This window comes from Triturus cristatus, chromosome 4_2, assembly GCF_964204655.1.
Source record: "Triturus cristatus chromosome 4_2, aTriCri1.1, whole genome shotgun sequence".
NCBI classification, from domain to species: domain Eukaryota; kingdom Metazoa; phylum Chordata; class Amphibia; order Caudata; family Salamandridae; genus Triturus; species Triturus cristatus.
In genome coordinates, this window is record NC_140586.1 from 914,332,827 (window position 1) to 914,345,612 (window position 12,786).

Below are 12,786 nucleotides of genomic sequence, written 5' to 3' on the forward strand. Positions count from 1 at the left end.
GGCTCCGCGGTCAGTTCCTCAAGAGACCCCTGGACCTCGAACGGCACGTAGACGACTGCCGGCCCTCCAGCAGCTTTCGGGACTGCTCCCGCAAAGCCTTCGGAGCCATGGCCAGACAGTCGGAACATGACCGGGAGTCATGGTCGCGCTCCAGACAGAAGAGACAGATGCCATGGGGGTCGGCCACAGACATCGTACGGCGACAGGCCCCGCAGGATTTTAACCCAGGCATCCCTACACGGCACCAGGAGTAAAAGACTTATGGAAGTAGAAACAGAAGTCTCAAAAAAGTTAGTCAAAAAGTGACTAGGGTACGTGCTCTAACCAGATCTGCGCTTGCTGGCGCGGAAAAAGAAAGAACTGACACCAGTGTGCGTGGGTGGTGCCTAAGTAGTCTCCGTAACACAACACCACCCACTGACACGCAGGGGTAATGCTGACGAAAAACTTTCCGGATCCAGTCTGACACCTGGGGATATTCTAAGGTAAGGAATCTATCACTAACGTGTCTCTTTCAGATATATTGTGGTTAGTAAGAAAGGGAACTTTATGCAATAGACACATCTTTAGGACACAGGAATCCCAAGAGGAGTAAGTGAGTTCTGATGCACCCTTCTTTACAGAAAAGAGACAGAGATTAGGTGTGTGAACAGTCCACAAAGAGTTCTCAAGTTTACCTAACCCAGTTTAGAAGCAACTGCAGTACTGTTGAGCTGAGAAGTAACCAAAGTACTGTTTGATCTGTAAAGTAACTACATTAGTGTATGATCTGAGAAGTAACTACAGTACTGTATCATCTGACTGTGAATAATGCGCTGAAAGAATGATGCCAATCTTATTGTCTGTCTTATACTCCATGAACCTCCTCAACCTATATCCATTTCGAAATGCAGGGTCTAATCCTGAATCGGACTGCTCAGCCACAGGTCAATGGAGGACATCCTACCGAAAGGCAGAATCTCTTCTATGTCCTCAAGAACTGTTAAAAGCTCAATTGTCAGAGAACCAACTCAATTGCTTTTGCAGGATCTATTCTCTGGTGTCCCTAACCTAAACTCCTCAGTGTGGGTTGCCATGCTTGATCTCTTCACTGTTGCTGCTCTAGGGTGTGGGCACCGAGAAGTACCATTCTGCCCTCGTGTAATATCTGGCCTTGACATGGTGGTACACCACAGTACAGAACTCAAAAAACAAGGAGACGACTGTTCACGAGGAAGCCCTCGTAGTATTTTGGAACAGTGGTCCACCACCTCGCATCTTGCACACACTGCTTTGCTTAAGAGCATAAGGAAGTCTTCTCCATTTATGGGTGGACACTTCCCTGAAGCAGATTCTAATGGGCCTTCTTACCAAGCTAGGACACTATATTTGTATACGCTGTACACCTTACAAGTCAAGTTCTTCTAGGGCGAGATGTGCTACACTTCCAATAATCTCCAAAGGTGGGAGGTCACAAGGAGCAGCATTCAGCCTATTCCATGCATCTAGGATAACATTTTCAGGTTGCGGGGGACACCAAGAGCAGGAAGGGGATTCGTTTACCACACCCTTTCAATCCAGGACCTCTGGGTGTCAGGAATAATGGGAGAGGAGGAGCCTTATCTACAATACACACCTCCTGCTGGGAAAAATGCCTACCAAAGCTTGACTGCCACTGAAGCTCCAAGACCACTGCTCTGCTGTCTCCCAGGACAACCTCAGCAAACCGGGGTTCAAGAACCCAAGACGGTCAAGTCCACTGCACTCAGAAAACGATTCACATACGTAGTACCAAGTGAAGATCACAGGTTACCACCAGTCAGCAACAGCTGGAAACAGGTTTGAACAAGAGTATATAGTTGCTGAACTTGAACATAGGTAAGAGAAAGTGAGAATATAAAGACAGACAACCCTTATGTGGAGGAAAACAGGAAAAGAGCAAGAATACTGCACTAAATGCCAGTTAGAACATGACTCGTCAATATAAAAAAAAAAAAAAGATATATGATAGAGTGGAACAAGAGGGAGTAAAGTAAGAGCTGCTAGGGTGACATGAATCTCTTCTAAAGAGTGGGAAACTTTATCACAAGAAGCCTGTTGAAGAACTTTCCAAACACTAAGCTGTGCAAATGCATGGCATGAAATCAAATCAAAGCACACAAGAAAGCAGTAACATGCAAACTCCCTGGGCATTACAGATGAGGGAAAACTGAACGGTCCCCGAGGCAAAGGCCTAACTCAAAAACAAATCTATGACATGTGCCACACCCCAGAGAACCTGGGCACTTCCAGTGTGGATCCTTAGACACCAGAGTGGTCATCAAGGCAAACAAATATAAGAGATATCGAAGAGACTGGCAGAGTGAAGGTAGGAGATGCCTGTAGGAAAGATCTCATGTGACATGCTGGACATATACACACACTGCCTGTGTGACTGAAGTTACAGTAGAAAAGGTGCGGATTTCTTCATTAATCATCTATTTATAATTTGGTTAAGGAACATTATTCAGCAGACAGGAGAAGGGAAGCCAGAGAGTGATTTGTTACAGACATACAGTACAACATCTGAGGTTTTATTAGGATGAAATCCTGGATTTTTACTAAGGTTAGCTTAGTTGGACCTCTGGGTCTAGCTCTATCTTTGATACTCACATCTAACAGAGAGGTGCAATACTGTTCAGAATGTACACCACATCTGGCAGAGGATGAGTTTCAGCCACCATGACACAGAGAGCTGGACATCCCCCAGACCAAACTTTACAGATGTACAGCCATGCAATGTCAAGCAGAGTGGGCGGTACCATACTATAGTAATCAAAGCCAGAAGATTTTTGAGACTGGGCTGAATGGTCTTTCTTTAAAAGGCCTAGGAGTTTGAGTTTAATATCCAGTAAAAACTCGAGATTAATTCTTTATTGTTCCCCCTACCCAAATGGGCACCTTTCTTTCAATACCAAACAGAATATACATAAAATATAAATTATTTGCAACAATTGGGTTGCAGCCTCTAGTGCAGTAGATTCACATTCTGTACGTTCTCCTGCCATCTAGGATTGGGTTTGAAATCTTACAAGTTTTTTTTTTTTTCCGAAACAGGAGTTTTGGTTTCAAGCTGACTCGTATTTCCTCCCTGGAACCTGCAGTGCACAAGGTCACGAATTCTTTTTTCATCAGCATTGCTTTTTACCCAGATTTTAAGAATCTCAGTATCTTTGCGCAGAAGTGAAGCACTACAATGTCTGTGCTGGGGAGAAATTTACAAGTACTAGAGTGCACATAATGAAGACCATTTTCACATATATTACCCTGTGATTGCTTCCGAGGAGGTGGGTGTGGTGCTTGTGAACCTACATCACTACAAGCTGAATACTGTTTGCAGCATGTGTAGCAGTAGATCAAGTGCTTTGCATAGGCGAAATAGCAGAACCCATACCCTTAATGTGGTGGCTTGCGTGTAGAGATGGAAGTCATGGAGAACAATGTTTTACAGTCAAGTCTGTCAGACTAAGGCTTGTTGTCGGGTGTGAATGACCAAACTGTAGTTGTAAGGAAATGTCTCTTTTTGCATGGTCAATCCCCAGGTTTTTCAACTCTGAGAGGGCACTAAGGCCTGCGAACCAGACCTCAGTGCCCTGACCCTAAAGTGTATGTCGAATTAGCTGTACCCAATTGGAAATGGTTAGCTTACATGCAAGTTCATAGTAGATGGTACTCTGGTACCCGGGATGTAACTTATAGGGGTACCCCAGGGTTTACAGCACCTATTATGCAACCCTGGAGGGCCCAAAAGTAAAACGAGCCCTCCAGTCTGCCACTGCAGACTGATAGAGCAGTCGTGCACTGCTATTCTGACTTTTCCATTGCTTCGAATGGCAAAGCCATCACTTGCCCTGGACATCTGGCAGGCCTACCGAGTCCTGTAGGCAGGGTGCAACATATTACACAAGCAGGACATGTACTTTAGATGTCCTGACAGTAAAACATGCAAAACTACAGTTTTTACTGTGGAAAGGATTGGTCGCCAAACTGGCGAGTACAGGATTACACACTGAGCCCTCAGCGGTGATAATTCCTGAACGGTGCAACCAAAGTGGGCACGCCAAGGGATCAAACAACTTATTACATTAAGCCTAACTTGAATCTCAAGTCAAAATTAATGAATTTGTTGCAGTGTGCAGCTTTAGCTCTCAAAAAGGAGAACAATGAGGAATTGCATTGCAGGGAGGTGTCACCTTCCTCCTGCAGGAAGCCACTTGGTGTTAGCCCCAAAAGGCAGGCTTCAAAAGAGAAGCCACCTTTGGAGGGGAGATGTGTAACACCAGGGTGAAGGGCTGACCCTTTGGTTAAGTAGGTTTTGCGATCAGTCCGAGGTGTCAATCCCTGAAATAACAAGGCCCGGTCTTATTACTGGGTCTTCAGTAGATATGGAAATAGGGCTATGGTACTGTCGATCTTTCTGAGGAATTGAGGGTCTTACCTCATTGTCATCAGACTAAGCCTGCAACATTTTCTGCCACTAAGCTGGACATGGACTCAGTTAGCATTAAATACTGAAGAAGTGGATTCTCTGCTCCCTCAGTAGACATGTTACAGACGTGATTTTGGTATGGCCATGGATACTTGCTATTGCAAGAAGAGCAAAACTTACACAGAGTATTTTCAATAGCCTCCCACCCAAATGAATCATCCTTATACAACCTGTTCAAATCACATTTTCTCAAAGCGGTCAGCACTATTTCAATACTGCCTGATGTGATGGGAAGTCCATGTTATTCTGGGTCTCTAGGATCAAAAGGTTTCTTCACTCCGCAGTGGTAACTGAGCACTCAAAGCATGTCCCACGCCGATGGCAAAAGAAAACAAATTAAGGTGGAGTCTGTGACCTGGTGCATTGTGGTTTCAACTCACCTTGAAATTGAAACTAATGCTTCAAAGAAACACAACTTTGTAAAGTTCCAAGGATAATACTAGAAGGCAGGTCTGTCCCCCGAATGGGATCTACAGCTACATATGTTGCAAACTCTGTTCAGCCAGGCATTGTACACTGCAGCTGTACATCTCAGGGAAAACCTCAATACTGCCACTAAATGAAGAGACAAACTGTCAGAGGGCAGCTGCATATCTCAGGGGGACACCAATACTGCCAGTTTATGAAGTATCAGACTGCTAGAGAGGTCCTGCCAAAGCTATGCAACTTAGGGAGCCAGGAATACTGCTAGTTCATGAAGGGGCGTGCAGTCACAGAGGGCCTGCTGCAGCTGTAAATCTGAGGCAGCTAAGATGCCTGCTAGGTCATTTAGTCAAAGAGGGCCTGCTGCAGCTGTAAATCCGAGGCAGCTAGCAAGCCTGCTAGGTCATGAGGGGTGCAGTCAAAGAGGGCCTTCTGCAGCTGAAAATCCAAGGCAGCTAGCAAGCCTGCTAGGTCATGAAGGGGCGTTCAGTCAAAGAGGGCCTGCTGCAGCTGTAAATCTGAGGCAGCTAGCAAGCCTGCTAGGTCATTTAGAGGCGTGCAGTCAAAGAGGGCCTGCTGCAGCTGTAAATCTGAGGCAGCTAGCAAGCTTGCTAGGTCATGAAGGGGCGTGCAGTCAAAGAGGGCCTGCTGCAGCTGCACATCCGAGACAGCTAGCAAGCCTCCTAGGTCATGAAGAGGCGTGCAGTCAAAGAGGGCCTGCTGCAGCTGCACATCCGAGACAGCTAGCAAGCCTGCTAGGTCATGAAGAGGCGTGCAGTCAAAGAGGGCCTGCTGCAGCTTCAAATATACAGAACCTGCAATATTACTTGTTCATGAAGAAACAGTGTCAGAGAGGGTACGGTGGAACTGTACATCTCAGGGAGTCAGAAATCATTCTAGTACATGAAGGGACTCCTGTTAGCTAAGACATGCTGTAGATGTACATCTGAGAGAGCAATCCCCACCAATATTGTACATGAAGTGACATACTTCCTGGGGGGTATGCAGCAGAAGTGCGCATGAGGGAGACAACAATAAAGGCCGCACATAAAGGAACATACGGTTGGTTGGGCGGATCTGGGAGACTCATTACTGCTAATTCAGGAAAGGACATACAGTCATAACTTGAAACTGAACTCCTCAAGACATCATTACCTGAGAGTTGACAGACTGCCCCATTGGGATTCGAGAGCACTCCAGCGCATACTGCTTCACGCAGAAATAGCAGCCCTGCAGCAGAAGAGAGAAGGGAACATTCAAATGAACTTTTCGTCACATTAAGTATTTTTCCAACGCCATTCTGCTGAGCATTCATGGAGATTTATGCGGTCATATGCCACTTGAAGACTCGCCTCTAAGGACAGAATTCTCATTAGGATGTCAGGAAAAATATTCTCCTAATGTAGACCTGCAACCCATCTCAACCAGATAGCTCTTCTTCCCTTTTCATATCCTCGACTATGGCTATGCGATGGGAATGCTCTCCTTTGGTTGCTAAAACAGCGGTGTTCGGCTCAGAGCTCAACATCTACTAAATTTCCTGAGTGACATTACCAATATTCAATGGGCAATGATCTAGGCATTTCCTTTTCGCCCCTAGGTATCTAAAAATGAGTGAATGACATCCTGAATGTAGGAAAACTTCCAATAATGCAGGGTTTGAACAGCTTCCCAATGACAAAGGAAACAAATGCAATGACGCATTGATATGGGGTATGTTTACAGGTTCAGAGGGTTCGAACAGCCCAGCAATAGACATGAGCAACAAATCACCACACCAGGCAAGAGCAACACAGCCAAAGACCAACATAACCAGGCACAAACACAACAACAACAACATCCTAGATGAACAATAACATGTAAGGTGGATGTTGCAATACAAAACAGCACAGGGGATGTGACCGATACAGAGGAGGAAGGCAATACTCCAGTGAGGGTATGAAGACACTACAGCAACAAAAGAAGTTAGCAAAACTTCGCAACAGGCACAGGTTACACAATAACAGGAATGAGCAAGACTGAGAATGGTTGACAACCCAATACCAGCGTCGACCACCCAAAGAAAAGGCAAGATCCCAATGCCACTGAAGAACGACAACCATGCTACAACAGCAGCAAATGTACAACGAATATAAAGAGATCAAAAGGGTAAACATTGCTGCCAAAGGTCGAACACAGAAGCCCATCACAGGTCTGTCTTACATCAATCTGCCTTTTCTCCATCAATCTCATCCCTCTCTACCCCTTTTACACTTAGCCAGAGAGGTGCAAGACGGAGATCAAAATGGTATACAAGGCAGGAAAAAAGGTATGCAGGAAATGTCTCAAAATGTCTCACTCTGTCCTTCTCTCCTTGCCCTGACTTGTGTCATTAGGTTCAAGTTTCAAAATTCTGCCACTGTCCAATCAGAGAAGAAAAATGAATGAGCTTCAAGTTAAAATAAATAACTTCTTTATTGCACTCTTTTTACCCCCCTCCCACCCTCCTTTCTTCTACAGCTATTACCGACCTATCCACATTTATAACCCTCCATACCTTCAAAGGAGGGGACATTTAACATCATGAAAGTGCTGCAGACCTTTACTGTGTATCCTCTACTTGCTATGACCTCCAAGCTTTCCAGCCCTTTGCTGGCCTGTCTTCCTCCCATCCCTCTCCGGGCCAGAGGTATCACCTTCCACATTATTTACCCCACATGTGAGCATGAGAGTAGGCTGACCAGACGGACTGTAGTCCCTTGTCTGCCCTCAAATGCTTTTCACTTTTGCAAAAAAAATAAAGAGAACAAGCCAGGCCCATGTTTAATAATATTTAACATCAATCCTTTTTTAGGAGTTTTTACCAAGGTGCATTTCTCCAGAAGTATTTGAGCGACTCCAACAGAAAGTACTCCGGAGATGTGTCGGTGCGACCTTCACATCTCTGGGGAGCAAGGTTTCTACTCACCTGGAAGGCCAGCTCCATGAGAACAATCCCGCCCGGCAGAGCTCTCTGGAGATGGTAGGTGGTGATGGAGGGCCCCGCATTCTGCAGAGGAGACAGAACCAAGCTTAGAAACGGGATCTCATAACAAGAACAGGTGGGGGTGAAGACTGTCTGAAACAACTGATTTAAGGACAAGAATGACAAGAGGTACAGAGAAGCAATAAAAATAGAGCAGAGCAAAAATGCATGATAGAACAGTGCGAGCAAACAAAGGGGGCAAAATGGGGAAAAGAAGCACAAGTGCTAGGAAACTAACTAATAAAAGAAAGAGGCAAACTATGTTTAGGAGACAAATAGGAGAGGAATGGACAGTCTGATGGGAAGAAGGTTGATGTTACATGATATTTTGTAAGCAACCTCTATCTTCAGATTTCTCACCTTTAGAACCGATAACAAAACAGCACCTCGCAAAGATGGAGGGTTGGGGAGTGAACTTAAACCAAGAAGCTCTGCAGATCCGACCATGGGATGTGCTTTTCCCACTGGACCGGACTGTAATGGCAGTAATGCTTCATTAATATAGACAACAATGCCCAAGTCGCAGCCTGGCAGATATCAAGGACTGGTGTCCCCAATAGCGGCTGATGAAAGATAAATGTGGTGAGGCGGGAGGGCAGCACGGAAGGGTGCAGTGCGGCTGGGGCAGTGTGAGAGGGGGTTAAAATAATTAAAAAAAGAAAACTTACCTGCCTGGGATTAACTCGTCTCTCTATCCACTGTGGCCCACCTGTCTTACCTCCCTCTCCCTGGGAAAAGGTGCCAAACACTCGTCGTAATTCTATAGTAGTGCGTTGGGCCGGTTCTGGGGGAAATTGGTTGGGCAATTTTCGCTCCTGCATATTTGGATACTCAGGTCAGTGGACACTTGGCACGATGCGGCCTCTCCTCTGCTTTTGATGGCTGTGAGGTTACAAAGAAAGGTGGTAGGGTGATTAGCTGACCAATGTGAAAGGGAGTCACAACCTTCAGTTAGTAGGCCACCAAAGTTCTCAACACCAATTTGTCTGGAAAGAAGGTGGTGTTCGGCAGTTGCATCGAAAGTGCTTGAAGTTCACGTATGCAACAAGCTTATATAATTGCAACGAGGAAGATGTTGCTCAGAGTCAAGATGCACACTGAGTAACCATGCATACACACAGGGCGTACACATTAAATGTCAAGACCAAGTTATGGTCCCTCAGGGGCATAAATGTTTGAGATGGAACTTGTGTCTCAAACCTTTAATAAACTCCATCAAAAGAGGTGATTTAATGGGGATGGAGTGTGTGGCAAATACAAACAGGATAAAAGGGTAACACTTTGTGTTTTAGAGTGCCCACTGCAGGGGTTTGCTGGGCAAAAGACACAACAAACAAAAAAAACATCTGACAAATTAGCTTAAGGTGGTGAGTGTTTTCAGGCACCACACCCGGCAGCTAATGTTTCCCAGGGCCTAGCATAGATGATTTTGTGGGAGGCGTCTGGCAGTGAATTCCAATCAAATGCCGCCGCACAATATCTACATATGAAGTGTACACAGAGGCCTGTGCTGTAGCTGAGATAGGAGATCCTCCCAAAGTAGTGGCCTGATTGGAGGACAGATGCTCACTCCAAGGAGTTTTCGGTACCACACAATGCACAAAATCACGGACGCTGAGCATTCAACTGTGGCAAAAAGATCAAGCCAGGGCTCTCTCCACTGATCGGATACGCCCTTTGCCACATTGGGATGCAGAAGCCAATCTTGATCTGGAAGTGGATGTCTGCTCAGTTCATCCACTCTGGCATTCACGGACATCATCAGGTGGTTTGGAGACAACAAAAATGTCCTGTTGCTGCAGCCACCTCCTGAAAAGTAAAGCCTCTTGGAACATGGCCTAGGACCCCACATCATCCTGCATGTTGCAATACCACATATTAGGGTGTTGTCCATGAGAACCTGAGGAGCGGAAAAGATAGGCCTCTTTGAGTTAAGTATAAGACTATGTGATGAATTGCCTACCTGGTAGTAGATAACAAATCCTGCCTCCCACCGGTAGATCGTGAGTCGTTGAGGACAATGTACAGCAGCTTGATGACCATGGTAGCAAGGGAGGAGTTGTTGGAGGACAGATGCCGCTGCTATCACATACGATGCATTTGTGTGCCTCGTCCATGGCCCCAAAAAGAAACTGCTGCTTCCTGCATCACTGGCTGGGTAGACTGTCATTGTTTATGGGCTACCCTATTGAAATAGACCCTGAATTTGCATAAGTGACGTGGAAATTGTTTTGCAGAAGCCAGAAGCTCCAAGAAAGGTGCTGGAGCGCTATTGTCTTAGACCACCACCTCGCCAAAGAGTCTAGAATTAAAAGGTAAGTCCATCAGTGATGCCTGTACATCAGCAGAAAATTCAGTCACCCTCATCAAGGCGCTCCTTCGAATCAGCACACTGGTGCTAACTTCTCTGTCCAGGCTTGCACGGAGAACATATTTTTTCTGCTACTGTCCACCATGGATTGTCTGAGTCAGGAAGGCTTCCGGGACTACTGGCAAGATGTTGGTGACCATGCTCTATAAGACATGTGTGTTGCAGCTTAATAGACTGTTTATGGACCACATTGCCAAGCTGGCAGAAGAAAACGTTTGTTTGCCAAGGGCATTCATTAGTTTAGATTCTCTAGCCAGGGGATTAGTCGGAAATTAGTAGGATTTTAGGGGCCCCTGTTCAGAACAGCTTTAAATTTATGATTCAATTTCAGCTCTTTCATACCCTCTTTAGCCAGGTTGCTGGTGGTGCTCAGGCCCTCTGTTCCAAATTCTAAATGTATTTACATCTAACTTTCAAGGATAGTGGATGTTGTAACACAGCAGCATCTCACTAATTTTACTGCAGATAATTTCTGTGACATCCTCCCATTTCTCATATGTGAGGTCTTGTTTTGATCTAAAAGGAACTTTTTTATGGAAGTTGCACGAAACAAACAAATTTTTCTGCAAAACGCCTGTAATAGACTTTCACACATCAATCACATAAAACTTAAATTAAAGAAAACCGGTATTAAAAATAGTATGTTTAAGAATTATTCAAGGTCATCAGGGCAAGAACAGACTTGTCTCTATCAGGGGGGCCCTTGAAAGGCTGGGGCCCTGGGCCAGAGCCCACTTTGCCCATGCCTTAAAACGTCTCTGACTGGTTGAATCCTAGACAATACGATATCATGGAGCACGGTGCTCGGGTTTGAAAATATGGACCACAGGGCGCAGGCCTGTGTCACCTGCCTACTTGCTGGCCAAAGGGGGAACAAGAACATCGTTTTAACAACGTGTTCATCATGGCATTTGTGAAGGCATGATTACATGTGAAGCAATGTTGCTGCCCCAGGTTGGAGAACCTCATAGTCTCAATGGGGAGCAACTGCAATCCTAGCACGTCAGCATTGCTGTAGGAAATTGAGCTCTTCCATGGTTACCCCCACTCATTGCTGGAGTTATTCTGTTTCATGACTAGTCTGACTGGGATCCTGCTAATCGGGACCCCAGTCACTGTGCTTTCTCCCTAACTGTGCCAGTGGTAAGTTCTTAGGGACCTTCCCAATTGGCTACTGGTGTACCCTTCCAAGTCCCTAGTATGTGGTACTGATGTACCCAGGGCATAGGTACACCAGGGGTCTCCGATGGGCTGCAGCATGTATTGTGCCACCTATGGGAGTCCACTTAAACTGGGAATACAGGCCTGCCATTGCAACCTGTGTGAGTTGGTGCTTACACCTCTCACAGCAGATACAAGTTTCCTCATATCTGAGGTCACTACCCTTAATACCTATAAGTTACCCCTATAGCAGGCTCTTCAGTCCTGAATGCAGGGAACTTGGTTATAAAGGTGAGGGTGCCCCTGCAAGAGCAGGACACCCCTACAAACCCTGAAGTCAATTATCCAGGCTTTGTAAGTGCGGTCAGCCATTTTATTCATATAGAGGACATCAAGTCATTTACAAGATGCCGAACAATGTATTGACTGTCCCGAAACCAGTCATGTTTGGTATCAAACATGTTGGAATACCACCCCAACACCGATTTCAGTGTTGGATGTAGGATCTCATGCACTGGGGGGGGGCTCCCCTAGGGTACCCCTTGTATTACTGGTACCAGCCTTTCAGGGTCTAACAGCAAGCTAGTGCTGCTGCCAACGACAGACACATTTCCCTCCTCCTGCTGCTGAGCTGAGCTCGAGCAGGGGAAGGTAGAACAATAGGTTTCCAGTCACAGGGAGGTGTGACCACCTGCCAGACAGGACTTAGTGTATTGGGCGTGGGGGGGGGGGGCGGGGGGCTGAGGTGTGGCGCTTGCTAGCACCACCAGTCTGCTTTGAAGGGCACACTTGGTGCCTTTTTACATACTCCAGTTTTGAGCCAGTTCAGATAGCCCTGGGCTCCCGCTCTGGTGCGAAACTGGACAAAGGACATGGGAGTATCCTCCCTTCTGTCCAGCCCCGCCTCTGAGAGGGACCCTTGAATCGTACCAACCCTTTCCCTAGGGTGCTTAAGGGAGGCTCTTCAGATTCGTCACGGGACAAAATTCAAACCTGAAACCACTTCAGCTTCAGTCGTCTGGGCACTTGGACTTCGCCTGGAACCGAGACTGCACCAAGGGAGACTCCTGCTGCTCTTGGTCTCCCCCTGTTCTGCAAGTCTTCTTCGTCGCCTGTGCTTCTTCCAGGTCCCTCTCCAGGCCTGTGGGCATCAGGGACATGTGAAGTAATCTCCCTAGGAGTGAAGGAGTCACTCCCCTGCATCTGCAAGCAAAGCAAGAAAGCTGACCGGTCTGTTGCTCCCAACGGACTTGGAAAGGCTCAGCAACACAGGTGGTGGTTCTACAACTCCCTTGAGGCCTGACCTGTCCTATCAACAAT

General features: G+C 46.3%; 1 protein-coding gene across 9 annotated transcripts in view; it reads right to left on the bottom strand.

Annotated features, from left to right (window-relative positions):
- SZT2 (SZT2 subunit of KICSTOR complex) overlaps window positions 1–12,786 on the bottom strand; it is a 937,318-nt gene that overhangs the window by 77,361 nt on the left and 847,171 nt on the right. For all 9 annotated transcript variants that reach the window (XM_085602961.1, XM_085602966.1, XM_085602963.1 and 6 more), the window contains 2 exons: window positions 7,878–7,958; window positions 6,086–6,160 (listed from right to left, as the gene is read on the bottom strand). In XM_085602961.1, the coding sequence (XP_085459087.1) occupies window positions 6,086–6,160; window positions 7,878–7,958 (156 nt within the window). The remainder of the gene's footprint in view (window positions 1–6,085; window positions 6,161–7,877; window positions 7,959–12,786) is intronic.